General features: G+C 41.5%; 1 protein-coding gene across 1 annotated transcript; it reads left to right on the forward strand.

Moving 5' to 3' along the window:
* The first annotated feature begins 1,370 nt into the window (after nucleotides 1-1,370).
* LOC115202544 (potassium voltage-gated channel subfamily G member 4-like) lies at nucleotides 1,371-17,504 on the forward strand. The gene is made up of 7 exons (XM_029766669.1): nucleotides 1,371-1,629; nucleotides 4,537-4,784; nucleotides 6,734-7,066; nucleotides 7,349-7,458; nucleotides 7,850-7,988; nucleotides 8,467-8,689; nucleotides 16,582-17,504. The coding sequence occupies exons 2-7, from the start codon at nucleotides 4,596-4,598 to the stop codon at nucleotides 17,502-17,504; spliced, it is 1,917 nt and encodes a 638-aa protein (XP_029622529.1). The 5' UTR covers nucleotides 1,371-1,629; nucleotides 4,537-4,595.
* The last annotated feature ends 8,526 nt before the right edge of the window (nucleotides 17,505-26,030 follow it).

Raw genomic sequence — 26,030 nt, forward strand, 5'->3', positions numbered from 1 at the left:
TTCCTAGTCTGTCATTATAAATAACAATTTGTTCTTAACTGACTTGCCTAGTTAACTAATGGTTAAAAAAAAAAAAATTATTGACTGTATGTCACAGACTGGCTGTATTTGTCTGTGAGATTGTCCACAATACTAGCCAACTGTCCTGCTATTTCAAAGCGTGTGCATCACGGACCTTGACATTTCTTATATGTTGTGTTACTACAATGCAATACCATCTCCCGTCTGCATCGCTGGCATACAGTGGCATTACGCAGATCTTTTTAATACTATAGTAAAGGCCAATTAAAATAACAGGGTTGACGATTTCATCTTAAAAACAGCCATAAATCCCCTTGTGACAGAAAATGGCCAAAAAGATAAGGTGTGTGTGTGTGTGTGTGTGTGTGTGTGTGTGTGTGCATGCGTGTGTAAGTATACTTGTTCTCCTACATTATCAGGACCCCAATGTCCTAACAATTCACCCTAAATGTCCTGAAAAGGTAGGAAAACAATCAATTTTTTTCAGGTCCTGAATTTGTTCAAATGTTATTTTAAGCTTAAGGGTTAAGTTTGTGGTTTTGGGGTTAAGGTTAGGGTTAGATTTACAGTTAGGGTTTTTGTGGTTAAGGTTAGGCTAAGGTTTAGGGTTAGGAGAAAAAAAAATATTTCTGTTGGTCAAACATTTTTACACTCCAAAAAGTCCTGAAATTTCACAAAAACAAAGCTATGTGTGTGAGAGAGATTGTGCGTGGCTGCCTGCATGTATTTGTGCATGTGTGTGAAGTTCATCTGTTCAAGGCAGAAGTCTGCTGACATAAATTAAATGGAGGCTGGGACCTCATCTTTCTCTGTCCTGCACTAATCCTCTCTGTGTTTGGAAATCTAAATCTGCAGGCTTTAAAAACGTTAGATAAAGGCTTTACAGTATGTGTCCAATTGTAAACATGCGGTACACTAAAGGGGAAAAAATTGTTCACACACACACACAGAGAGGGATAGAGATAAAGAGTCATAGCAAGAAAGGGAGAGAGAGAAACGAGAGAGGGAGAGTGGTTTTCAGAGGACAGAACCGTTAGATAATCGCTTTTATTCTCAAATCTGACAATGCACTTCCAGTTGCCGCCTGTCTCCAACCACCTGCCGAACCCATGTAGATGATGTGGAATTAATACGGATAGGGGAAAACACTCCAGATTAGTTCCCGAAAGTGAACGCGCTCTACCTACTCTGTAGGGACGGACCTGTGTTGCGGGGAAACGAGCAATTCCCACTGGGCACAGACGTCAATTTAAAGTATATTCCACGTGAAACAACGTTTATTCAACCAGTGTGTGCCCAGTGGGTTGTTTTTGGAACAAGACAAGAGCTCTCGGGGTAGCCTAAAGCTGGACAGACATCACTCCGACTGATAACTCTTATAATAGGTAGGCTACTGAGCTACATTTTCCGTCTCCGATTTCGTTTCGTACTTTGTTTTCGCTCCCGGTCAGTTTTGAATAGGCCTACCATAGTTCGTAAAGTTGTCTGTGTGCAGCGGAGCGCACGTATGGCCGGTCAGTTTGAAGGACGTTGATGCGAAATAATTCGTCTACGATGGATGTCAATTCACCAAAAAGTAAGAGAGGATAAAACGAGTTGTCAGCGACGGTAAGTAACGTTCTGTCTTTGTGAAGTAATTATTTTGCCACGCATATATGCATTACATTTTTTGTTGTTGTTGCTATGAAGGCCAAATAGATGTAAAAAAACACAAAAAAAAACAAGTGAAATCATTTGTTTTGCCTATAAAGCTATTCACAAATTATTGTTATATAAATATATATATATAGTATACTTGTTCTCCTATATATATATATATATATAAATATATATATATATATAGCCCTATATAGCCCTATATAGCCCTATATAGCCCTATAAATATATCTACAATGGATTTATTTCTACGTCATCATATTTATCCATATTCATATTATATTTCAGCCTCATATTTGATTCACACGTTTGACAAATGGCTTACTGGCAGACTCAAGATGGCAGACATCTATCACATTTATCACATTTTAGCTCTCAAATGTAATCAGGCTAAAGTCTTTTGGGCGTTTGGAATTGATTTGGAACAAGACATGATAGGCAATATATCCCAAATGGCAACCTATTCTCTACACAGTGCAAGGTATGGGGCTGATGGCCCAAAGTAATAGTACACTATAAAGTTTTCCATTCGGGAAGGGACCATGGTGTAGTGCAGTAGTCACAATAGATTCATAATGATAGCTTTTCCAACTGGCAGGGATATTCTTGGGCCAGGTCTATGCAATAACTGTGAAATTGGATGTCTGAAGACTAACATTTACCAGACAATTGTGAATAAATGTAAAGCCTATCATAGGCCTATATCAGGGTTGGGGACTAATGGATTAGTCTGATTACAAAAATGGTAACTGTAATCAGTTACATTAACAGCAAAAATATTGTAATCAGATTAAAGATACGTTTGAAAAACTAGATGATTACTTCTTGGATTACTTTTAAATTCAGAAAGGATGTTAGCTAAATAAAATACATCATGACACCTTTCTGTTTTCTCAATGACATTCAATTCAAGCATTGAAAAAAGGCGCAAGTTTAAGTTGGTTCCACCTGAGCGAGTCTGACCACAAGTCATAAACCACAATGATGACACACCAAATGATGACCACCAATCAGAGACCACTATGATGACACACCAAATGATGACCACCAATCAGAGACCACTATGATGACACACCAAATGATGACCACCAATCAGAGACCACTATGATGACACACCAAATGATGACCACCAATCAGAGACCACTATGATGACACACCAAATGATGACCACCAGTCAGAGACCACTATGACACACCAAATGATGACCATCAGTCAGAGACCACTATGATGACACACCAAATGATGACCACCAATCAGAGACCACTATGATGACACACAAAATGATGACCACCAATCAGAGACCACTATGATGACACACCAAATGATGACCACCAGTCAGAGACCACTATGATGACACACCAAATGATGACCACCAATCAGAGACCACTATGATAACACACCAAATGATGACCACCAATCAGAGACCAATATGATGACCACCAATCAGAGACCAATATGATGACATACCAAATGCGTTTGATAGATCCTTTTTGTCTTCTTCTAATGCCTCTTCTGGGGAAAGTAATCCAAAAGTAACTGAAAGGAAACCAATTATGTTAGAGTTTGGGTAATCCAAAAATTACATTACTGACTACAATTTTGGACAGGTAACTACCGTAATTTCCGGACTATTAAACGCACCTGAATATAAGCTGCACCCACTGAATTAAATTGTTTTATTTATTTTGAACATAAATAAGCCGCACATGTCTATAAGCCGCAGGTGCCTACCGGTACATTGAAACAAATGAAGGCTTTAACGAAACACGGCTTGTAACAAAAATAAATAGGCTTTATCGAAACACGGCTTGTAACAAAACATTTTTTTTAGCAGTAAACAGTAGCCTACCAAGAAAGTAATTGGTCACTATCTTCCTCCTCCTGTGCACTGAAACCACTGAACCACTGAACCACTTGGAGTTGAATAGCCTCAGAATTGCTTCATCCGATATTGGATCGTTTTCATTGTCGCTCTCGTCACTTTCATCCGGAGGCAAATCCCCCGCTGAGCCCTCTTCAACACGCAGCAGTCCAGCCTTTCGAAACCCGTTGATGGTAGTGGATTTTTTGACAATGCTCCACGCTGTCTGGACCCACTGGCAGACTTGACCATAAGTTGCTCTTCGCATGCGGCCCGTTTTAGTGAAGGATTTCTCCACACTTGTCATCCAAGCCTCCCACTGAACACGGAGCGCCACCTTCAATGCACGATTTACACTGATGTCGAGTGGCTGCAAATACTTTGTTGTGCCCCCAGGAATCAGGGTGACAAAATGACTACCGTAATCAGAATGATGGGAAGTTTGAGAGCGCTCGATTTAATCGAAACAGTAAACAAAAAAGTTGTTTGACCTTACCCGTTCGGCAATTTCATTGGTCTAATGAAAGCTTCATGCCGCCAAAAAACTGAGCACGTCACAGAATGTGTTTTTTTGGAGAAAATAAATGTGAAAGCGGGAAAAATCCACATATTAGCTGCGTCATTGTTTAAGCCGCGAGGTTCAAAGCGTGGGAAAAAAGTTGTGGCTTATAGTCTGGAAATTACGGTAGTAACTTTAACAGATTACAGTAACCTACCCAACCCCGGCCTATATACATAGGGTTGCACAATTTCAGGAAATGTAACTAATATTTCCAGGTTTTCCAGAAATCCTAGTTGGAGGATTGCAGATGTCCTGCTTATTCCTTCCTGATTCCGGGAGTTTTCCAACCAAGATTTCTGGAAAACTTGGGACTTTTGAAAAAGTTACCAGAATTTTGCAACATCTTTAAAGTGAAAGTCCTTTTAGAGAGCTAGTACACGTCTTCAGGTGTCAAGCTAAGTTATTCATCCAACAATCTTGGTTCCTGTCTTCCCAGGTCCGTGACCCTCTTCCTGACCACCTGACCATACACACACACACCATCCAAATGCCACCATGCCCATCATCAGCAACGCTAACCATGACTTCACCAACTACTCGGTCAGCAGTGACAACAGCAGCCTGGACCGCTTCTTCACAGAGATCCCAGAGACAGAGACAGTCAAGGGAGTGTACTATCAGCGTGCCCAGCTGCTCCGCAATGACCCTGACAGGCCCTGGCCCAATGTCGACCACACACTGCAGGTACTACTACTACTACTACAGCTACTACTACTACTACAGCTACTACTACTACTACTACTACTACTACTGCTACTACTACTACTACTACTACTATTCCTACTACTACTACCACTACTGCTACTACTGCTGCTACTACTACCGCTGCTGCTACTACTACTACTACTACTTCTACTACTACTACTACTACTACTACTACTACTACAGCTACTACTACTACTACAGCTACTACTACTACTACTACTACTACTACTGCTACTACTACTACTACTACTACTATTCCTACTACTACTACCACTACTGCTACTACTGCTGCTACTACTACCGCTGCTGCTACTACTACTACTACTACTACTACTACTACTGCTACTACTACTACTACTACTACTACTACTACAACTATTCCTACTACTACTACTACTACCACAACTGCTACTACTACTACTGCTAAAACTACTGCTGCTACTACTAATAATAATAATAGTAATATAGCAAATAACAATGATATCAATAATAATAACAGTACTAATAATATTATAATATTATAATAATAACACTAATAATACTAATAATAGTAACAATATAATAATATAATAATATTACAAGAATAATATAATAATAATACAATAATAACACTATTAGAATAATAGTACTAGGTAAATAATAATAATAATACTAGTAATAATGTAATAATATTAGTAATAATAATAATAGTAATAATATAATATTAATATAATAATAATAATACAATAATAACACTATTAGAATAATAATACTAGTAAAATGATAATAATAATACTAGTAATAATGTAATAATATTAGTAATAATGAAATAATAATAATAGTAATAATATAATATTAATATAATAATAATAATACAATAATAATATTATAATAATACAATAATAATAACACTATTAGAATAATAATACTAGTAATATAATAATAGTAATAATATAATAATAATAACAGTAATAATATAATATTAATATAATAATAATATTAATATAATAATAATACGAATACTAATAATAGTAATAATATTAAAATAATAGTAATAATATAATATAATAATAATAATATAATAATAATAGTAATACTACAATATAATGATAATAGTAATATAATAATATAATAATGATAATAATAATAATATAATAATATTATAATAATAGTATAATAATAATAGTAATAATATAATAATAATATAATAATAATAATAATATAATAGTAATAATATAATAATAATAATATATTAATAATAATAGTAATAATATAATATAATAATAATAATATAATAATAATAGTAATACTACAATATAATGATAATAGTAATATAATAATATAATAATGATAATAATAATAATATAATAATATTATAATAATAGTATAATAATAATAGTAATAATATAATAATAATATATTAATAATAATAATATAATAGTAATAATATAATAATAATAATATATTAATAATAATAGTAATAATATAATAATAATAATATAATAGTAATTATATAACAATAATAATAATATAATAATAATAATAATACTACTATATATTAATAATAATAGTAATAATATAATAATAATATAATAATAATATAATATTAATAGTATAATAATTATATAATAATAATATAATAATAATAATATAATAGTAATAATATAATAATAATATAATAATAATAATAGTAATAATATAATAATATAATAATAATATAATATTAATAGTATAATAATTATATAATAAGAATATAATAATAATAATATAATAGTAATAATATAATAATAATATAATAATAATAATATAATAATATATTGCATTTAGAAGATGCCTTTATCCTTTATCCAAAGCAATGAATGTAATAACATGTATTCGATAGTTATGAAGCTCATATTGACTAACTTAATCAATAAAAACTGATATATTTTCTGTACTCTGTTACCCAGGCCTTGATCAACGTGGGGGGTAACCGCTACACGTTCCCCTGGACCACCCTGGAGCAGTTCCCTCTCACCCGGCTTGGGCGGCTGCGTCTCTGCTCCAGCCCCGAGGACATCGCCAGGCTCTGTGACGACTACGATGAGACCCAGAGGGAGTACTTTTTCGACCGGAGCCCCACAGCGTTCCGGGTCATCTTGAACTTCCTGGCGGCCGGGAAGCTCCGCCTCCTGCGGGAGCTGTGTGCCGTGTCACTGCACGATGAGCTGGACTACTGGGGGGTTGACCCCGCCTACATGGAACGCTGCTGCCGCCGGCGCATGTTGACACGCGTCGAGGAGGTACATTGTTTCTGTAAAGTGTTTGTTTATTTATTTAACGTTTATTTCACATTTATCTGACTTTTTTTCAAGGGGAACCTGGTCAAGAAGACGGCTCCATTTATTGGGACACTTATATGAAATTGACTTTATAACTAAAGCTTGATTGTGATCTTGATTGTGATCTTGATTGTGATCTTGACTGTGATTTTGATTGTGATCTTCATTGGGATCTTCATTGGGATTTTGATTGTGATCTTGATTGTGATCTTGATTGTGATCTTGACTGTGATTTTGATTGAGGTGGCGGAGCGTGAGCGTAAGGAGGAGGAGTGGAGACAGAGGAGGATGAAGCTACAGAGGCTCCCCCTGTTGGCTGAGACGGAGACGGGCTACCGCAGGCTGATGAGCAGGTAGAAACAGCAGGGTTAAACGCTAGGTACAGATCTTAGATCAGCTTCCCCTCCTCCAATCCTAACCTTAACCATTACTGGTGGAAATGCTAAACTGACCCAAGATCAGCAAGTACATGTATAACAGTGGTCATATGCTCAAAGACTGACGAGGGACACAGAGGGCTTTCTTTCTCTTGTTGTTTGTTCAGGAGACAAACTGAGAAGACGTGCACTAAGCACTGATCTCGCGAGCACGATCCCAATAGCTGTGTCCTTCCTTCAGGGTTACAGTAGTTATATTCATAACTTTACGTTATGTCTTCATGAATTTGTAAGACAACAGGATCTGTAAACAAGATCTCCAACAAAAGGGGGAAAAAAATCTGATTTTTGTAACTCTCTTCCACAGGCTGAGAGAGGTGGTGGAGAACCCCCACTCTGGCTTGGCAGGGAAGATGTTTGCCTGCTTCTCTGTGATCATGGTAGCTGTGACAGTCATCAGCCTCTGTATCAGCACCATGCCTGATCTACGCCAAGAGGAGAGCAAGGTGAGTGGAACATAACCGCTGAGCTAAAGCCTAGGGGTTAGCTTGTGGAGCTAATACAAGTCTTCCTGGTGCAAGGAACCTACTAAAATATGCAATGTCCTTCTTTCAACCCCATCAATAGTTAAACCAACCTTTGTTGGAAATAAAAGGTACATTTCTCCGCAACTTTAGTTTGTTTCAGTCTCCATGTCTTTTCCCCATATCTAAATGCTATTACAACCACTCTCTCCATCTTCATCTTAATCATTTCTCTCTCTCTCTCTCTCTCTCTCTCTCTCTCTCTCTCTCTCTCTCTCTCCCCCCTCTCTCCCTCTCTCCCCTCGCCCTCTCTCCCCCCTCCCTCTCTCCCCTCGCCCTCTCTCCCCCCTCCCTCTCTCCCCTCGCCCTCTCTCCCCCTCCCTCTCTCCCCCCTCCCTCTCTCCCCCTCCCTCTCTCCCCCCTCCTCTCCCCCCTCCCTCTCTCCCCTCTCCGTCTCCAGGGCGAGTGTTCCCAGAAGTGTCGTCACATGTTTGTTGTGGAGACAGTGTGCGTAGCTTGGTTCTCCTTGGAGTTCGTGCTGCGGTTCCTCCATGCTCGCTCCAAACTAGAATTTGCCCGTGGGCCCCTGAACATCATTGATGCTGTGGCCATCCTACCCTACTACATTTCTCTGGTGGTGGTTGAAAACAACGTGACTCTGGAGGATGATAGTGCAGGGGCAGGTGGAACAAACATATTCATTATCAGATTTTTTGGTGAACAGTTGTTTTGTATGAAGTCACTTTATTAATACACTCAATGAGAATTATAGTAGGAGAATCTGGACAACAGTGTTATAATGGGGTTAGCTATATCTAGGTTAGTGTGTCACAACAGTGTTATAATGGGGTTAGCTATATCTAGGTTAGTGTGTCACAACAGTGTTATAATGGGGTTAGCTATAGCTAGCTAGGTTAGTGTGTCACAACAGTGTTATAATGGGGTTAGCTATATCTAGGTTAGTGTGTCACAACAGTGTTATAATGGGGTTAGCTATATCTAGGTTAGTGTGTCACAACAGTGTTATAATGGGGTTAGCTATATCTAGGTTAGTGTGTCACAACAGTGTTATAATGGGGTTAGCTATAGCTAGCTAGGTTAGTGTGTCACAACAGTGTTATAATGGGGTTAGCTATATCTAGGTTAGTGTGTCACAACAGTGTTATAATGGGGTTAGCTATATCTAGGTTAGTGTGTCACAACAGTGTTATAATGGGGTTAGCTATATCTAGGTTAGTGTGTCACAACAGTGTTATAATGGGGTTAGCTATATCTAGGTTAGTGTGGCACAACAGTGTTATAATGGGGTTAGCTATAGCTAGGTTAGTGTGGCACAACAGTGTTATAATGGGGTTAGCTATAGCTAGGTTAGTGTGTCACAACAGTGTTATAATGGGGTTAGCTATATCTAGGTTAGTGTGTCACAACAGTGTTATAATGGGGTTAGCTATATCTAGGTTAGTGTGTCACAACAGTGTTATAATGGGGTTAGCTATATCTAGGTTAGTGTGTCACAACAGTGTTATAATGGGGTTAGCTATATCTAGGTTAGTGTGTCACAACAGTGTTATAATGGGGTTAGCTATAGCTAGCTAGGTTAGTGTGTCACAACAGTGTTATAATGGGGTTAGCTATATCTAGGTTAGTGTGTCACAACAGTGTTATAACGGGGTTAGCTATATCTAGGTTAGTGTGGCACAACAGTGTTATAATGGGGTTAGCTATATCTAGGTTAGTGTGTCACAACAGTGTTATAATGGGGTTAGCTATATCTAGGTTAGTGTGTCACAACAGTGTTATAATGGGGTTAGCTATATCTAGGTTAGTGTGTCACAACAGTGTTATAATGGGGTTAGCTATATCTAGGTTAGTGTGTCACAACAGTGTTATAATGGGGTTAGCTATAGCTAGCTAGGTTAGTGTGTCACAACAGTGTTATAATGGGGTTAGCTATATCTAGGTTAGTGTGTCACAACAGTGTTATAATGGGGTTAGCTATATCTAGGTTAGTGTGTCACAACAGTGTTATAATGGGGTTAGCTATATCTAGGTTAGTGTGTCACAACAGTGTTATAATGGGGTTAGCTATATCTAGGTTAGTGTGTCACAACAGTGTTATAATGGGGTTAGCTATATCTAGGTTAGTGTGTCACAACAGTGTTATAATGGGGTTAGCTATATCTAGGTTAGTGTGTCACAACAGTGTTATAATGGGGTTAGCTATATCTAGGTTAGTGTGTCACAACAGTGTTATAATGGGGTTAGCTATATCTAGGTTAGTGTGTCACAACAGTGTTATAATGGGGTTAGCTATATCTAGGTTAGTGTGTCACAACAGTGTTATAACGGGGTTAGCTATATCTAGGTTAGTGTGGCACAACAGTGTTATAATGGGGTTAGCTATATCTAGGTTAGTGTGTCACAACAGTGTTATAATGGGGTTAGCTATATCTAGGTTAGTGTGTCACAACAGTGTTATAATGGGGTTAGCTATATCTAGGTTAGTGTGTCACAACAGTGTTATAATGGGGTTAGCTATATCTAGGTTAGTGTGTCACAACAGTGTTATAATGGGGTTAGCTATAGCTAGCTAGGTTAGTGTGTCACAACAGTGTTATAATGGGGTTAGCTATATCTAGGTTAGTGTGTCACAACAGTGTTATAATGGGGTTAGCTATATCTAGGTTAGTGTGTCACAACAGTGTTATAATGGGGTTAGCTATATCTAGGTTAGTGTGTCACAACAGTGTTATAATGGGGTTAGCTATATCTAGGTTAGTGTGTCACAACAGTGTTATAATGGGGTTAGCTATATCTAGGTTAGTGTGTCACAACAGTGTTATAATGGGGTTAGCTATATCTAGGTTAGTGTGTCACAACAGTGTTATAATGGGGTTAGCTATATCTAGGTTAGTGTGTCACAACAGTGTTATAATGGGGTTAGCTATATCTAGGTTAGTGTGTCACAACAGTGTTATAATGGGGTTAGCTATATCTAGGTTAGTGTGTCACAACAGTGTTATAATGGGGTTAGCTATATCTAGGTTAGTGTGTCACAACAGTGTTATAATGGGGTTAGCTATAGCTAGGTTAGTGTGTCACAACAGTGTTATAATGGGGTTAGCTATATCTAGGTTAGTGTGTCACAACAGTGTTATAATGGGGTTAGCTATAGCTAGGTTAGTGTGTCACAACAGTGTTATAATGGGGTTAGCTATATCTAGGTTAGTGTGTCACAACAGTGTTATAATGGGGTTAGCTATATCTAGGTTAGTGTGTCACAACAGTGTTATAATGGGGTTAGCTATATCTAGGTTAGTGTGTCACAACAGTGTTGTAATGGGGTTAGCTATATCTAGGTTAGTGTGTCACAACAGTGTTATAATGGGGTTAGCTATATCTAGGTTAGTGTGTCACAACAGTGTTATAATGGGGTTAGCTATATCTAGGTTAGTGTGTCACAACAGTGTTATAATGGGGTTAGCTATATCTAGGTTAGTGTGTCACAACAGTGTTATAATGGGGTTAGCTATATCTAGGTTAGTGTGTCACAACAGTGTTATAATGGGGTTAGCTATATCTAGGTTAGTGTGGCACAACAGTGTTATAATGGGGTTAGCTATATCTAGGTTAGTGTGTCACAACAGTGTTATAACGGGGTTAGCTATAGCTAGCTAGGTTAGTGTGTCACAACAGTGTTATAACGGGGTTAGCTATAGCTAGCTAGGTTAGTGTGTCACAACAGTGTTATAATGGGGTTAGCTATATCTAGGTTAGTGTGTCACAACAGTGTTATAATGGGGTTAGCTATATCTAGGTTAGTGTGTCACAACAGTGTTATAATGGGGTTAGCTATATCTAGGTTAGTGTGTCACAACAGTGTTATAATGGGGTTAGCTATATCTAGGTTAGTGTGTCACAACAGTGTTATAATGGGGTTAGCTATATCTAGGTTAGTGTGTCACAACAGTGTTATAATGGGGTTAGCTATAGCTAGGTTAGTGTGGCACAACTGTGTTATAACGGGGTTAGCTATAGCTAGCTAGGTTAGTGTGTCACAACAGTGTTATAACGGGGTTAGCTATAGCTAGCTAGGTTAGTGTGGCACAACAGTGTTATAATGGGGTTAGCCATAGCTAGGTTAGTGTGGCACAACAGTGTTATAATGGGGTTAGCTATAGCTAGGTTAGTGTGGCACAACAGTGTTATAATGGGGTTAGCTATAGCTAGGTTAGTGTGGCACAACAGTGTTATAATGGGGTTAGCTATAGCTAGGTTAGTTAGTGTGTCACAACAGTGATATAATGGGGTTAGCTATAGCTAGCTAAGTTAGTGTGGCACAACAGTGTTATAATGGGGTTAGCTATAGCTAGCTAGGTTAGTGTGGCACAACAGTGTTATAATGGGGTTAGCTATAGCTAGGTTAGTTAGTGTGGCACAACAGTGTTATAATGGGGTTAGCTATAGCTAGGTTAGTGTGGCACAACAGTGTTATAATGGGGTTAGCTATAGCTAGGTTAGTGTGGCACAACAGTGTTATAATGGGGTTAGCTATATCTATATCTAAGTTAATGTGGCACAAATCTGTCCTGGAGAAGGTGATCAGTAGAGTCAGGTGTGTTAGATCCTGTAGGAGAGGATCTGTCCTGGAGAAGGTGATCAGTAGAGTCAGGTGTGTTAGATCCTGTAGGAGGGGATCTGTCCAGGAGAAGGTGATCAGTAGAATCAGGTGTGTTAGATCCTGTAGGAGGGGATCTGTCCAGGAGAAGGTGATCAGTAGAATCAGGTGTGTTAGATCCTGTAGGAGGGGATCTGTCCAGGAGAAGGTGATCAGTAGAATCAGGTGTGTTAGATCCTGTAGGAGGGGATCTGTCCAGGAGAAGGTGATCAGTAGAATCAGGTGTGTTAGATCCTGTAGGAGGGGATCTGTCCAGGAGAAGGTGATCAGTAGAATCAGGTGTTTAGATCCTGTAGGAGGGGATCTTTCCAGGAGAAGGTGATCAGTACAATCAGGTGTTTAGATCCTGTAGGAGGGGATCTGTCCAGGAGAAGGTGATCAGTAGAATCAGGTGTGTTAGATCCTGTAGGAGGGGATCTGTCCAGGAGAAGGTGATCAGTAGAATCAGGTGTGTTAGATCCTGTAGGAGGGGATCTGTCCAGGAGAAGGTGATCAGTAGAATCAGGTGTGTTAGATCCTGTAGGAGGGGATCTGTCCAGGAGAAGGTGATCAGTAGAATCAGGTTTGTTAGATCCTGTAGGAGGGGATCTGTCCAGGAGAAGGTGATCAGTAGAATCAGGTGTGTTAGATCCTGTAGGAGGGGATCTGTCCAGGAGAAGGTGATCAGTAGAATCAGGTGTTTAGATCCTGTAGGAGGGGATCTGTCCAGGAGAAGGTGATCAGTAGAATCAGGTGTTTAGATCCTGTAGGAGGGGATCTGTCCAGGAGAAGGTGATCAGTAGAGTCAGGTGTGTTAGATCCTGTAGGAGAGGATCTGTCTTGGAGAAGGTGATCAGTAGAGTCAGGTGTGTTAGATCCTGTAGGAGAGGATCTGTCCAGGAGAAGGTGATCAGTAGAATCAGGTGTGTTAGATCCTGTAGGAGGGGATCTGTCCAGGAGAAGGTGATCAGTAGAATCAGGTGTGTTAGATCCTGTAGGAGGGGATCTGTCCAGGAGAAGGTGATCAGTAGAATCAGGTGTTTAGATCCTGTAGGAGGGGATCTTTCCAGGAGAAGGTGATCAGTAGAATCAGGTGTTTAGATCCTGTAGGAGGGGATCTGTCCAGGAGAAGGTGATCAGTAGAATCAGGTGTGTTAGATCCTGTAGGAGGGGATCTGTCCAGGAGAAGGTGATCAGTAGAATCAGTTGTTTAGATCCTGTAGGAGGGGGATCTGTCCAGGAGAAGGTGATCAGTAGAATCAGGTGTGTTAGATCCTGTAGGAGGGGATCTGTCCAGGAGAAGGTGATCAGTAGAATCAGGTGTGTTAGATCCTGTAGGAGGGGATCTGTCCAGGAGAAGGTGATCAGTAGAATCAGGTGTGTTCGATCCTGTAGGAGGGGATCTGTCCAGGAGAAGGTGATCAGTAGAATCAGGTGTGTTAGATCCTGTAGGAGGGGATCTGTCCAGGAGAAGGTGATCAGTAGAATCAGGTGTGTTAGATCCTGTAGGAGGGGATCTGTCCAGGAGAAGGTGATCAGCAGAATCAGGTGTGTTAGATCCTGTAGGAGGGGATCTGTCCAGGAGAAGGTGATCAGTAGAATCAGGTGTTTAGATCCTGTAGGAGGGGATCTGTCCAGGAGAAGGTGATCAGTAGAATCAGGTGTTTAGATCCTGTAGGAGGGGATCTGTCCAGGAGAAGGTGATCAGTAGAGTCAGGTGTGTTAGATCCTGTAGGAGAGGATCTGTCCTGGAGAAGGTGATCAGTAGAGTCAGGTGTGTTAGATCCTGTAGGAGGGGATCTGTCCAGGAGAAGGTGATCAGTAGAATCAGGTGTGTTAGATCCTGTAGGAGGGGATCTGTCCAGGAGAAGGTGATCAGTAGAATCAGGTGTGTTAGATCCTGTAGGAGGGGATCTGTCCAGGAGAAGGTGATCAGTAGAATCAGGTGTGTTAGATCCTGTAGGAGGGGATCTGTCCAGGAGAAGGTGATCAGTAGAATCAGGTGTGTTAGATCCTGTAGGAGGGGATCTGTCCAGGAGAAGGTGATCAGTAGAATCAGGTGTGTTAGATCCTGTAGGAGGGGATCTGTCCAGGAGAAGGTGATCAGTAGAATCAGGTGTGTTAGATCCTGTAGGAGGGGATCTGTCCAGGAGAAGGTGATCAGTAGAATCAGGTGTTTAGATCCTGTAGGAGGGGATCTGTCCAGGAGAAGGTGATCAGTAGAATCAGGTGTGTTAGATCCTGTAGGAGGGGATCTGTCCAGGAGAAGGTGATCAGTAGAATCAGGTGTGTTAGATCCTGTAGGAGGGGATCTGTCCAGGAGAAGGTGATCAGTAGAATCAGGTGTGTTAGATCCTGTAGGAGGGGATCTGTCCAGGAGAAGGTGATCAGTAGAATCAGGTGTGTTAGATCCTGTAGGAGGGGATCTGTCCAGGAGAAGGTGATCAGTAGAATCAGGTGTGTTAGATCCTGTAGGAGGGGATCTGTCCAGGAGAAGGTGATCAGTAGAATCAGGTGTGTTAGATCCTGTAGGAGGGGATCTGTCCAGGAGAAGGTGATCAGTAGAATCAGGTGTGTTAGATCCTGTAGGAGGGGATCTGTCCAGGAGAAGGTGATCAGTAGAATCAGGTGTTTAGATCCTGTAGGAGGGGATCTTTCCAGGAGAAGGTGATCAGGAGAATCAGGTGTGTTAGATCCTGTAGGAGAGGATCTGTCCAGGAGAAGGTGATCAGTAGAATCAGGTGTTTAGATCCTGTAGGAGGGGATCTTTCCAGGAGAAGGTGATCAGTAGAATCAGGTGTGTTAGATCCTGTAGGAGAGGATCTGTCCAGGAGAAGGTGATCAGTAGAATCAGGTGTGTTAGATCCTGTAGGAGGGGATCTGTCCAGGAGAAGGTGATCAGTAGAATCAGGTGTGTTAGATCCTGTAGGAGGGGATCTGTCCAGGAGAAGGTGATCAGTAGAATCAGGTGTGTTAGATCCTGTAGGAGGGGATCTGTCCAGGAGAAGGTGATCAGTAGAATCAGGTGTGTTAGATCCTGTAGGAGGGGATCTGTCCAGGAGAAGGTGATCAGTAGAATCAGGTGTGTTAGATCCTGTAGGAGGGGATCTGTCCAGGAGAAGGTGATCAGTAGAATCAGGTGTGTTAGATCCTGTAGGAGGGGATCTGTCCAGGAGAAGGTGATCAGTAGAATCAGGTGTGTTAGATCCTGTAGGAGGGGATCTGTCCAGGAGAAGGTGATCAGTAGAATCAGGTGTGTTAGATCCTGTAGGAGGGGATCTGTCCAGGAGAAGGTGATCAGTAGAATCAGGTGTGTTAGATCCTGTAGGAGGGGATCTGTCCAGGAGAAGGTGATCAGTAGAATCAGGTGTTTAGATCCTGTAGGAGGGGATCTTTCCAGGAGAAGGTGATCAGGAGAATCAGGTGTGTTAGATCCTGTAGGAGAGGATCTGTCCAGGAGAAGGTGATCAGTAGAATCAGGTGTTTAGATCCTGTAGGAGGGGATCTTTCCAGGAGAAGGTGATCAGTAGAATCAGGTGTGTTAGATCCTGTAGGAGAGGATCTGTCCAGGAGAAGGTGATCAGTAGAATCAGGTGTTTAGATCCTGTAGGAGGGGATCTGTCCAGGAGAAGGTGATCAGTAGAATCAGGTGTTTAGATCCTGTAGGAGGGGATCTGTCCAGGAGAAGGTGATCAGTAGAATCAGGTGTTTAGATCCTGTAGGAGAGGATCTGTCCAGGAGAAGGTGATCAGTAGAATCAGGTGTTTAGATCCTGTAGGAGGGGATCTGTCCAGGAGAAGGATTGCCAAACCCTGAAATAGAAACTACTGTATATTGCATGAACTATTCAACCTATTTCTGGATATTAACAACCTACCATATTAAGCAACATTGTGTACTTTCACCTCTGTTCCCCAGGTAGGGGCTACCTGGACAAGCTGGGTCTGGTCCTGCGTCTGATGCGTGCATTGCGTATCCTGTATGTGATGCGGCTGGCGCGCCACTCCCTGGGCCTCCAGACCCTGGGCCTGACCATGCAGCGCAGCACCCAAGAGTTCACCCTCCTCCTGCTCTTCATCACCGTCGGCATGGCCCTCTTCTCTCCCATGGTGCACCTGGCCGAGAGCGAGCTGGCGCCCAACGCCGCCACCGCGCCCCAGCACAGCTTCAGCAGCATCCCAGCTTCCTATTGGTGGGCCATCATCTCCATGACGACCGTGGGCTACGGGGACATGGTGCCGAGGAGCATCCCGGGTCAGGTGGTAGCGCTGAGCAGCATCCTAAGTGGAATTCTCATCATGGCGTTTCCTGCTACTTCCATCTTCCACATGTTCTCCAGGAGCTACCAGGAGCTGAAGCTGGAGCACGAGAGGCTGTGGAAGGAGGAGACGGGGGCCGCTCTGGCCGCTGACAACCTGGAGACCAGGAGGGAAAGGGAGGTGGAGAGGAAGGCGGAAGTAGAGATGAAGGCGGAAGCTGACGCGGAAACGGACAGCTACTGGCCCAGACGCCGAGACTTTGTGGAGTCTCTGTGCCTTGGAGGAGGGAACGGAGGGATGACAGAGGGGCAGCAGGCTATGCTCCCGGCTGGAGGGAACAGAGGGATGACAGAGGGGCAGCAGGCTATGCTCCCGGCTGGGGGGAACAGAGGGATGACAGAGGGACAGCAGGCTATGCTCCCGGCTGGGGGGAACAGAGGGATGACAGAGGGACAGCAGGCTATGCTCCCGGCTGGGGGGAACAGAGGGATGACAGAGGGGCAGCAGGCTATGCTCCCGGCTGGGGGGAACAGAGGGATGACAGAGGGGCAGCAGGCTATGCTCCCGGCTGCAGCATTCTGATCTGAAGAAGGATACCAGACCTGATGCTAACTCCTACACTGTAAAAAGTGGGATGACACTGTTGTTCGTCTGAATTGCTTTTTCTGATTGGTATAATAGAAAATTAGGCTTTGGTTCGTTCAACTTGTTCTATGCTATTTGTCTGAAATCAAATAACACATTTAAGAAATCAGTTTTCTTCTTTTTTCATCGCTGCAACTCCCCAACGGGCTCAGGAGAGGCAAAGTCATTATTCCTCCAAAACATGACCCGCCAAACCACACTTCTTAACACCCGCCCTTAACCCAGAAGCACCAATGTGTTAGAGGAAACACCGTTCAAATGGCGTCTGGGGTCAGCCTGCAGGCACCAGGCCCACCACAAGGAGTCGCTAGAGCGCGATGAGCCAAGTAAATCCCCACCGGCCAAACTTTCCCCTAACCCAGACGACACTGGGCCAAGTGTGCGCTGTCCCATGGGACTCCTGGCCACAGCTGGTTGCGGCACAGCCCGGGAATGAACCCAGGTCTGTAGTAATGCCTCTAGCACCGCGATGCAGTACCTTAGACCACTGCGCCACTCGGCCCGTGAGTTTTATAATTGAATGAAATCGATATTCGCATTGCATAGCGGTGGGTGCAATGTAGCAGTGGCAGCCTATCAGAAGAGTTGTAGCCGTAGCCTAATGGGGGCGTGGTTTTCAGTTTGTTAATTTTTGCCACCCGTGAGAGTGAATGTCATTCTAGGTAATGTGTTCTGTTTTTTTTAACGTTTATATGTTCACTGTCGTTACTGAAGCTGAAATGATATCTGCATAAGTACTGTGATACTAAAGAGCCTGGAAATGTTCCCATTGACGAGATGGTCACCATTTGGTTACGATATTGTAACCAGTAAATGTGAAAGTCTTATATAAAGAAAGTGTTTGGAGTCATTATTTCATGTTATGGAACCAACTTAATATCTTGAGTAGCCCTTTACATTCGTACCTGTATATGGATTAAAAATGGCAGATTTCGGAAACTGATAAGCGCCTATATTGGAATGCAGTGGCTGTACAGTAACATGCTATACATCACGTCAGAGCTCAGGGTCTTTGCTGAACAGATCTGTTTTTGACTGACAGCCGTTCTGAAATTGAGCACCTCACACGACAAGAAGTGGCCCCCATCCCTCCCACTAATTGGGCAACTTTTCCCATTTTTTGTTGTCTGAGTGAAGGGAAATGTTGTAAATTACGAGGACTCAATATATTTTTAAGATTAGCCGTTGAGGATTAGAATAAATACCGCTTTGCTGTCATTCAAGAAAGCCAAACAACCGTGAGTCAAAATGTGTACATCACATTTCCATATCATAGAACTCATGTCATATACAGTGTCAACGGTTATGATCACTATGTTAGATGTACAGTTACCAGATGACATGGCGTTATACCCTGGGTTTTCCTGAACAGAATGAGCCTGTTTGTTGTATTGTGAAGATTTGCCGTGGACCACGCATCTGAATGCACATCTGAATCCATTCTATGTCACCAAAATGTCCATCTGCTTCTCTGAACTGCCTACTGAAAGCCTAATACTGTAAGATCGTATTTTAGAATTTAGCTAGTCATGTTGGCAATAGAACAAGCGTTTGACATTATGCCCACCTGACCCAGATTCCAAATATAATGAACCGTTTTGTGATTGCGTAAACAACAACAGTAAAGGCAATGATGCAGGGCTGTGTTCCAAAGAAAACTACAACAAGCTTGCTCTACTTCCTCAACGGCACAGCTAGGAGACCTAAAAAAAAAACACTTTATAGAAAACTCTTCTTTGACTCATAAAAGTCCATTGAAATGACTTAGGAACTGTGTACACTTTGGAGAGGTGTGTGGTCACTTGGAAACACCAGTTAGACCTCTCACTCAAACCCTTGTCATTTTTTGTCTTATGTTGCACCTACCCAAATTTTTCCAAGAATATTCTTATCATCATGTTACTGAATGTATCCAGAGTATTTTCTGATTTCGTTGTCCACACGCTTTGAAAAGTACAGTAAATGTAAAATGCACATAAAATGCAGTGTAATGTTTGGATTCAGTCTTGTGTCAGGTGAACTGTTGTGTCCCCACCTTTAGTCTAATCATTTCCCTATAATCTCCACTGTTCCCTTTTAATGTCTACCGTGAGTTTCCCTGTTTCTTCTGTGAGAACCATTTCAATTTAGCGCTATCCATATAGGAAAATTCCCAGGAGTGTAAAGGGGTTAAAAGGAAATGTATTTACTTGAATGTAACCCAATTGAATACATTTGGATAGTGAAAAATCTACTTGGTACAACATGAAAAAATGGGTTATATATATATATATTACTGTTTTTTTTATCTCCTTGGTGCAATTTTCACAAGTATGTGGTACATTTTCACAACTCTTACATGTTGACCACACTGCTCGCGTCACAAAATAAATGTACACATACATGTTCTCAATCATTGCACCCACACTGCTCGCACACAGCGTCTGCGTAGCCAGGCGTGAAAATTGAACTTGGTTCTATTTGTGACGCTTAATGCACTGCAAGTCCTGCCTCTCCCATCTCCTCATTGTATTTTAGGAGCATATACCCACGTGGGTGATTGAAAGATGAACTGACGTCCATACTCCAGTCCTGTTGGTTGTGGTAATGTACCTTAGAGTTGGTTGCCAACCGCCATATGAAGTTAGAAGAAGAAGAAGAAGCCTGAGAGAGGAGAGATTACTAGAAACAAACTCAGTTGACCATTTTATCTGTGGATTAATTGTCGGACCTTGTGCATTTCAGGTAAAATAACAACCCAACGTTTATATCCCAGGATAAATTAGCTAGCAACAGCAAGCTAGCTAGCTAAATTGCCATAAATGTTTAATGCTTTTCGACCTGTCCCCAAATTAATATAATTGGTTCAGAGTTCGTTTTGACATTTCAACCTGCATGTCCTGATCTCGTCTGGTGTGAGGGGACAAAATAAACGCTCTGGTCAGCATGTTAGTACAAAACTCAAAACAGATCATCAAAAAGACATCATACAGTCACTTTTTTTCACTGAACTTAATCAGTGTTTTCTAGAAATACATGTTTCATATTGCAATACATGCTCGTATAAAGTAATTGTCTTTTACAATGCAATGCTCACATTACTTTTGATATGGTTCCCTCCTCTTTTGTTAAAAGACATTTTACTATTACTTCATCCGACTGCTCTTATTTGATGATCACAAATGTTTGGTAAACCTACAATATAGATTTAACATGTCAACCGTTTTGTCTGCTACAGATTATGAGAACTACATAATGAAAATGTATGTCTGTAAAGTAGAAACATAAAAAGTACAATATTTACTTGAATATACTACTATGACGATGATTATTATGATTTTACTTCACAGTAAATTAAAAATAAATCTGATATACTGTATGTAACAAATAAAATGTAAGTTTATTGGTTGTGTACACAGATTAGCAGACGTTACAGCAGGTGCAGCGAAATTTCTAGCTCCTACACTGCAGTAATACAATATCCATACAATACCAATACGCAAATAATCCAGAAAGTCCAAAACAAGAAAGAAATGCATCCCCTGTACAGTAAATGTGTATACAAAATGGGGTTCACACTGCTTTTCTGAACTTGCATTGGCCAATACAGTACTGTAATACTGTAATATACGCCATTTACATAGCAGACACAGGCCACACATTCTGGTATGTGACCCCAGTGGGAATTGAACCCACGGACTAGCTAAATACCTGCTATGTCCGCTTCGAGGATAGCAACACTGAACCATGCATGAGAGCACCAGCGATTCCGGACGACTGTGTGAGCACGCTCTCCTGTGTGGCTCAGTTGGTAGAGCATGGTGTTTGCAACGCCAGGGTTGTGGGTTTGATTCCCACGGGGGACCAGTACGGGGGGAAAAAATGTATGAAATGTATGCATTCACTACTGTAAGTCGCTCTGGATAAGAGCGTCTGCTAAATGACTAAAATGTTAAAAATTTAAAAATGTAGTCGATGTGAGTAAGACGTTTAAACAGGTTAACATTCATATGGATTAACAGGACGTGTAGTCAAAGCATGCGCTGACCAGCTGGCAAGTGTCTTCACTGATATTTTCCACCTGACCCAGGCTATAATACCTACAGTACATGTTTCAAGCAGACCACCATAGTCTTTGTGCCCAAGAATGCCAAAGGTAACCTGTCTAAATGACTATCACCCCTTAGCACTCACATCTGTAAACATGAAATGCTTTGAAAGGCTGGTCATGGCTCACATCCACATCCCGTACACCCTGGACCCACTCCAATTTGCATACCGCCCTAACAGATCCACAGATGATGTAATCTCTATTGCACTCCACACTGCCCTTTCCCACCTGGACAAAAGGAACACCTACATGAGAATGCTGTTCATTGACTACAGCTCAGCGTTGAACACCACAGTGCACTCCAAGCTCATCACTAAGCTAAGGACCCTGGGACTGAACACCTCACTCTGCAACTTCCTGATGGGCCGCCCCCAGGTGGTAAGGGTAGGGAACAACACATCTCCGCGCTGATTTTCAACACTGGGGCCCCTCAGGGGTGCGTGCCTAGTCCCCTCCTGCACTTTCTGTTCACCCACGACTGCGTGGCCACGCATGACTCTAACACCATCATTAAGTTTGCAGACGACACAACGGTGGTAGGCCTGATCACTGACGACGATGAGACAGTCTACAGGGAAGAGGTCATAGACCTGGCAGTGGTGCCAGGACAACAACCTCTCCCTCAATGTCAGCAAGACGAAAGAGCTGTCTGCAGACGACAGGAAACTGAGGGCAGAGCACATCCCCATCCACATCGACAGGGCTGGAGTGGATCAGGTCGAGAACTTCAAATTCCTTGGTTTCCACATTATTATGGTCCACACACACTTCCCCCTCAGGAGGCTAGAAAGATTGGCATATTCCATCAAATCCTCAAAAAGTTCTACAGCTACACCATTGAGAGCACCTTGACTGGCTGTATCACCGCCAGGTATGACAACTGCATGGCATTCGACTGCAAGGCACTACAGAGGGTAGTGCGTACGGCCCAATACATCACTGGGGCCGAGCTCCCTGCCATCCAGGACCTCTATACCAGGCGGTGTCAGAAGAAGGCCCTTAAAATTGTTAAAGACTCCAGCCACCCAAGTCATAGACTGTTGTCTTTGCTACCGCATGGCAACCGGTACCAATGCACCAAGTCTGGAAGCGATCCTGAACAACTTCTAGCCCCAAGCCATAAGACTGATAAACAGTTTGTCCAGGTAGCTATTGTTTAACTATTAATCTATCTGCATTGACCCTTTTTGCACTAAATCTTTTGACTCATCACATATGCTGGTGTTACTGTTTATTATCTCTCCTGTTGCCTAGTCACTTTACCCCTACCTATATGCACACTACCCGTTCAAATGTCTGGGGTCACTTAGAAATGTCCTTGTTTTTGAAAGAAAAACATTTTTTTGTCCATTAAAATAACATCAAATTGATCAGAAACACAGTTTGATCTACATAGGCGTACAGAGGCCCATTATCAGCAACCATCACTCCTGTGTTCCAATGGCACGTTGTGTTAGCTAATCCAAGTTTTGCATTTTAAAAGGCTAATTGATCATTAGAAAACTCTTTTGCAATTATGTTATCACAGCTGAAAACTGTTGTTCTGATTAAAGAAGCAATAAAACTGGCATTCTTTAGACTAGTTGAGTATCTGGCGCATCAGCATTTGTGGGTTCGATTACAGGCTCAAAATGGCCAGAAACAAAGACCTTTCTTCTGAAACTCGTCAGTCTATTCTTGTTCTGAGAAATGAAGGCTATTCCATGCGAGAAATTGCCAAGAAACTGAAGATCTCGTACAACGCTGTGTACTACTCCCTTCACAGAACAGCGCAAACTGTCTCTAACCAGAATAAAAAGAGGAGTGGGAGGGCCCGGTGCACAACTGAGCAAGAGGACAAGTGCATTAGAGTGTCTAGTTTGAGAAGCAGATGCCTCACAAGTCCTCAACTGGCAGCTTCATTAAATAGTACCCGCAAAACACCAGTCTCAACGTCAACAGTGAAGAGGCGACTCCAGGATGCTGGCCTTCTAGGCAGAGTTGCAAAGAAAAAGCCATATCTCAGACTGGCCAATAAAAAGAAAAGATTAAGATGGGCAAAAGAAAACAGACACTGGACAGAGGAACTCTGCCTAGAAGGCCAGCATCCCGGAGTCGCCTCTTCATTGTTGATGTCAGTAAGTATTTCACTGTTAGTCTACACCTGTTCTTTACAAAGCATGTTACAAATAACATTTGATTTGAACTCTGTTGTTGCTAGTGCCATGTTCTTACTAACTGAGACACGTATAGGACCAGTACAATACATAAGTACAATACAATACTGTAAAATACAAAACACAATTACAATACAGATGGAAGATGTATGATTGTGTCATGAAATGTGGTTAAAAGTCATGGAGAAGTCATGGAAAATGTGTATGAACCCTTAACAATGATTCATCAGAGGTCTCTACAGCACAATGTAATTTGTGTATTTCGGTGAACATAGTCTAATGGACCGACTTGGAAAAAGACAGCTGCTGCACTTCTTTCATCCCAAGTCAAGCAGTGAACAAACCTGTATTTCAAGTTGCAACCTATTTCTTTAAACACTCAACTTCCCTTTCCTCTTTCGTTAACCTGAATAAATAACATAAATACAAGCTACAGTTGGTGTTTTTTCTCCTTTGGTGCTATTTCACAAGTATGTGGCGAATATGAAAACCTTTTAGTACAAAACTCCAAAATAGTAGCACTTGTACAGATGTAGGATCTTAATTTGATCACTCTTTTATTGCTAAGAAGTTTCCTGCACAGCAGGAAATGCAAACTTAAAGTGTATTTGAGTTTTAAAAAGGCTTCTAAAGTTTGTAATTTTCACTTTTAAAGGTCAAACTTGATTTGCCCTGACAAAAACATTGATCAACCTCTACAACAATACACATGAATTATAATTCACATTTCCTGTTGCTGCAGGATTATTTTCCTGCTGTAGCAAAGTGTGTCAAATTAAGATCCTACATCTGATCGCAGACAGTCTATCATGTTTTAAGGTATGACCCAGGTGCAGACACTTTTGAAGAAACAAAAGTTTATTCATCAAACAGGTGCAGGCAAATGACAGGTCAAGGCAGGCAGAGGTCAATAATCCAGAGAGGGTGTAAGGTACAGGACAGCAGGTGGGCTCAGGGTCAGGTCAGACAGAGGTTGGTAATCCAGAGTAGTTGGGAAACGGTACAGGACGACAGGCAGGCTCAGGGTCAGGGCAGGCAGAACGGTCAGAACCGGGAAACTAGAAAACAGGTGGGAGCAGGGAAACAAAACACTGGTAGGTTCTACGAACAAAACGAACTGGCAACAGACAAACAGAGAACACAGGTATAAATACACAGGGGATAATGGGGAAGATGGGCAACACCTGGAGGGGGGTGGAGACAATCACAAAGACAGGTGAAACAGATCAGGGCGTGACACAGTCTTACATTCAAAACCTTTCATTGTGCATTCATTTTGTTTGTAGACATCTTTCACCACACAACTTTTTATGCTAAATATAAGTTTACTGTGAAATATAATAATCACCACAACATAATGATATCTTCTCAATTGTGTTCTTTTAACAACCAGTTTAAAAAAAATCTATTTTGTTACGTTACAGCCTTATTCTTAAACAGATTAAATAAGAAATGTTCCTCATCAATCTACACACAATACCCCATAATGACATCACAATACCCCATAATGACATCACAATACCCCATAATGACATCACAATACCCCATAATGACATCACAATACCCCATAATGACAAAGCGAAAACAGGTTTTTAGAACAAAAAACAGAAATACCTTATTTACATAAGTATTCAGACCCTTTGCTATGAGACTCAAAATTGAGCTCAGGTACATCCTGTTTCCAATGATCAATTTTAGAATATGAAATGAATCAGAGAGGTGCAGGGGGCTGCCTTAATCGACATCCACGTCTTCGGGCGCCCGGGGAACAGTGGGTTAAACTGCCTTGCTCAGGGGCAGAATGACAGATTGTTACCTTGTCAGGTCGGGGATTCGATCCAGCAACCTTCCGGTTACATTTGGGGCACTACCTTAGAGAAGATAAGTGAATGACCTGTTACTGTAGATCGGATCCAAACCCTCACTAATTCTGCTGTACTTCAGGACAGGATGGGATCGAATTACAGGGGTGGAACGAATCAAGGCGGGGAAAACCCCAAGAGACAATGTGTAACTGGAACCCTAGGGAACAGGTGTATTCTGCTGAGAGAGCCTGGTCAAAAGTAGAACTGTGTGTCTGTAATAGCATTTTGGATGCAGCCTGTATTGCACTGATTAGTTGTGATTCATGATAATTGTAGCCCATATGTTTGACACTACTATTGTTTACTGGTTAGTTGTGATTCATGGTAATTGTAGCCCATATGTTAGACACTA

Source organism: Salmo trutta, chromosome 12 (genome assembly GCF_901001165.1).
Source record: "Salmo trutta chromosome 12, fSalTru1.1, whole genome shotgun sequence".
NCBI lineage: Eukaryota > Metazoa > Chordata > Actinopteri > Salmoniformes > Salmonidae > Salmo > Salmo trutta.

Excerpts from the sequence above, each read along its gene's own strand:
- LOC115202544 (XM_029766669.1), top strand. The coding sequence starts at position 4,596 with ATGCCCATCATCAGCAACGCTAACCATGACTTCACCAACTACTCGGTC. Across the intron at positions 4,785-6,733 it reads ATGTCGACCACACACTGCAG|GCCTTGATCAACGTGGGGGG; the intron begins GTACTACTACTA and ends TCTGTTACCCAG. Across the intron at positions 7,989-8,466 it reads TACGCCAAGAGGAGAGCAAG|GGCGAGTGTTCCCAGAAGTG; the intron begins GTGAGTGGAACA and ends CTCCGTCTCCAG.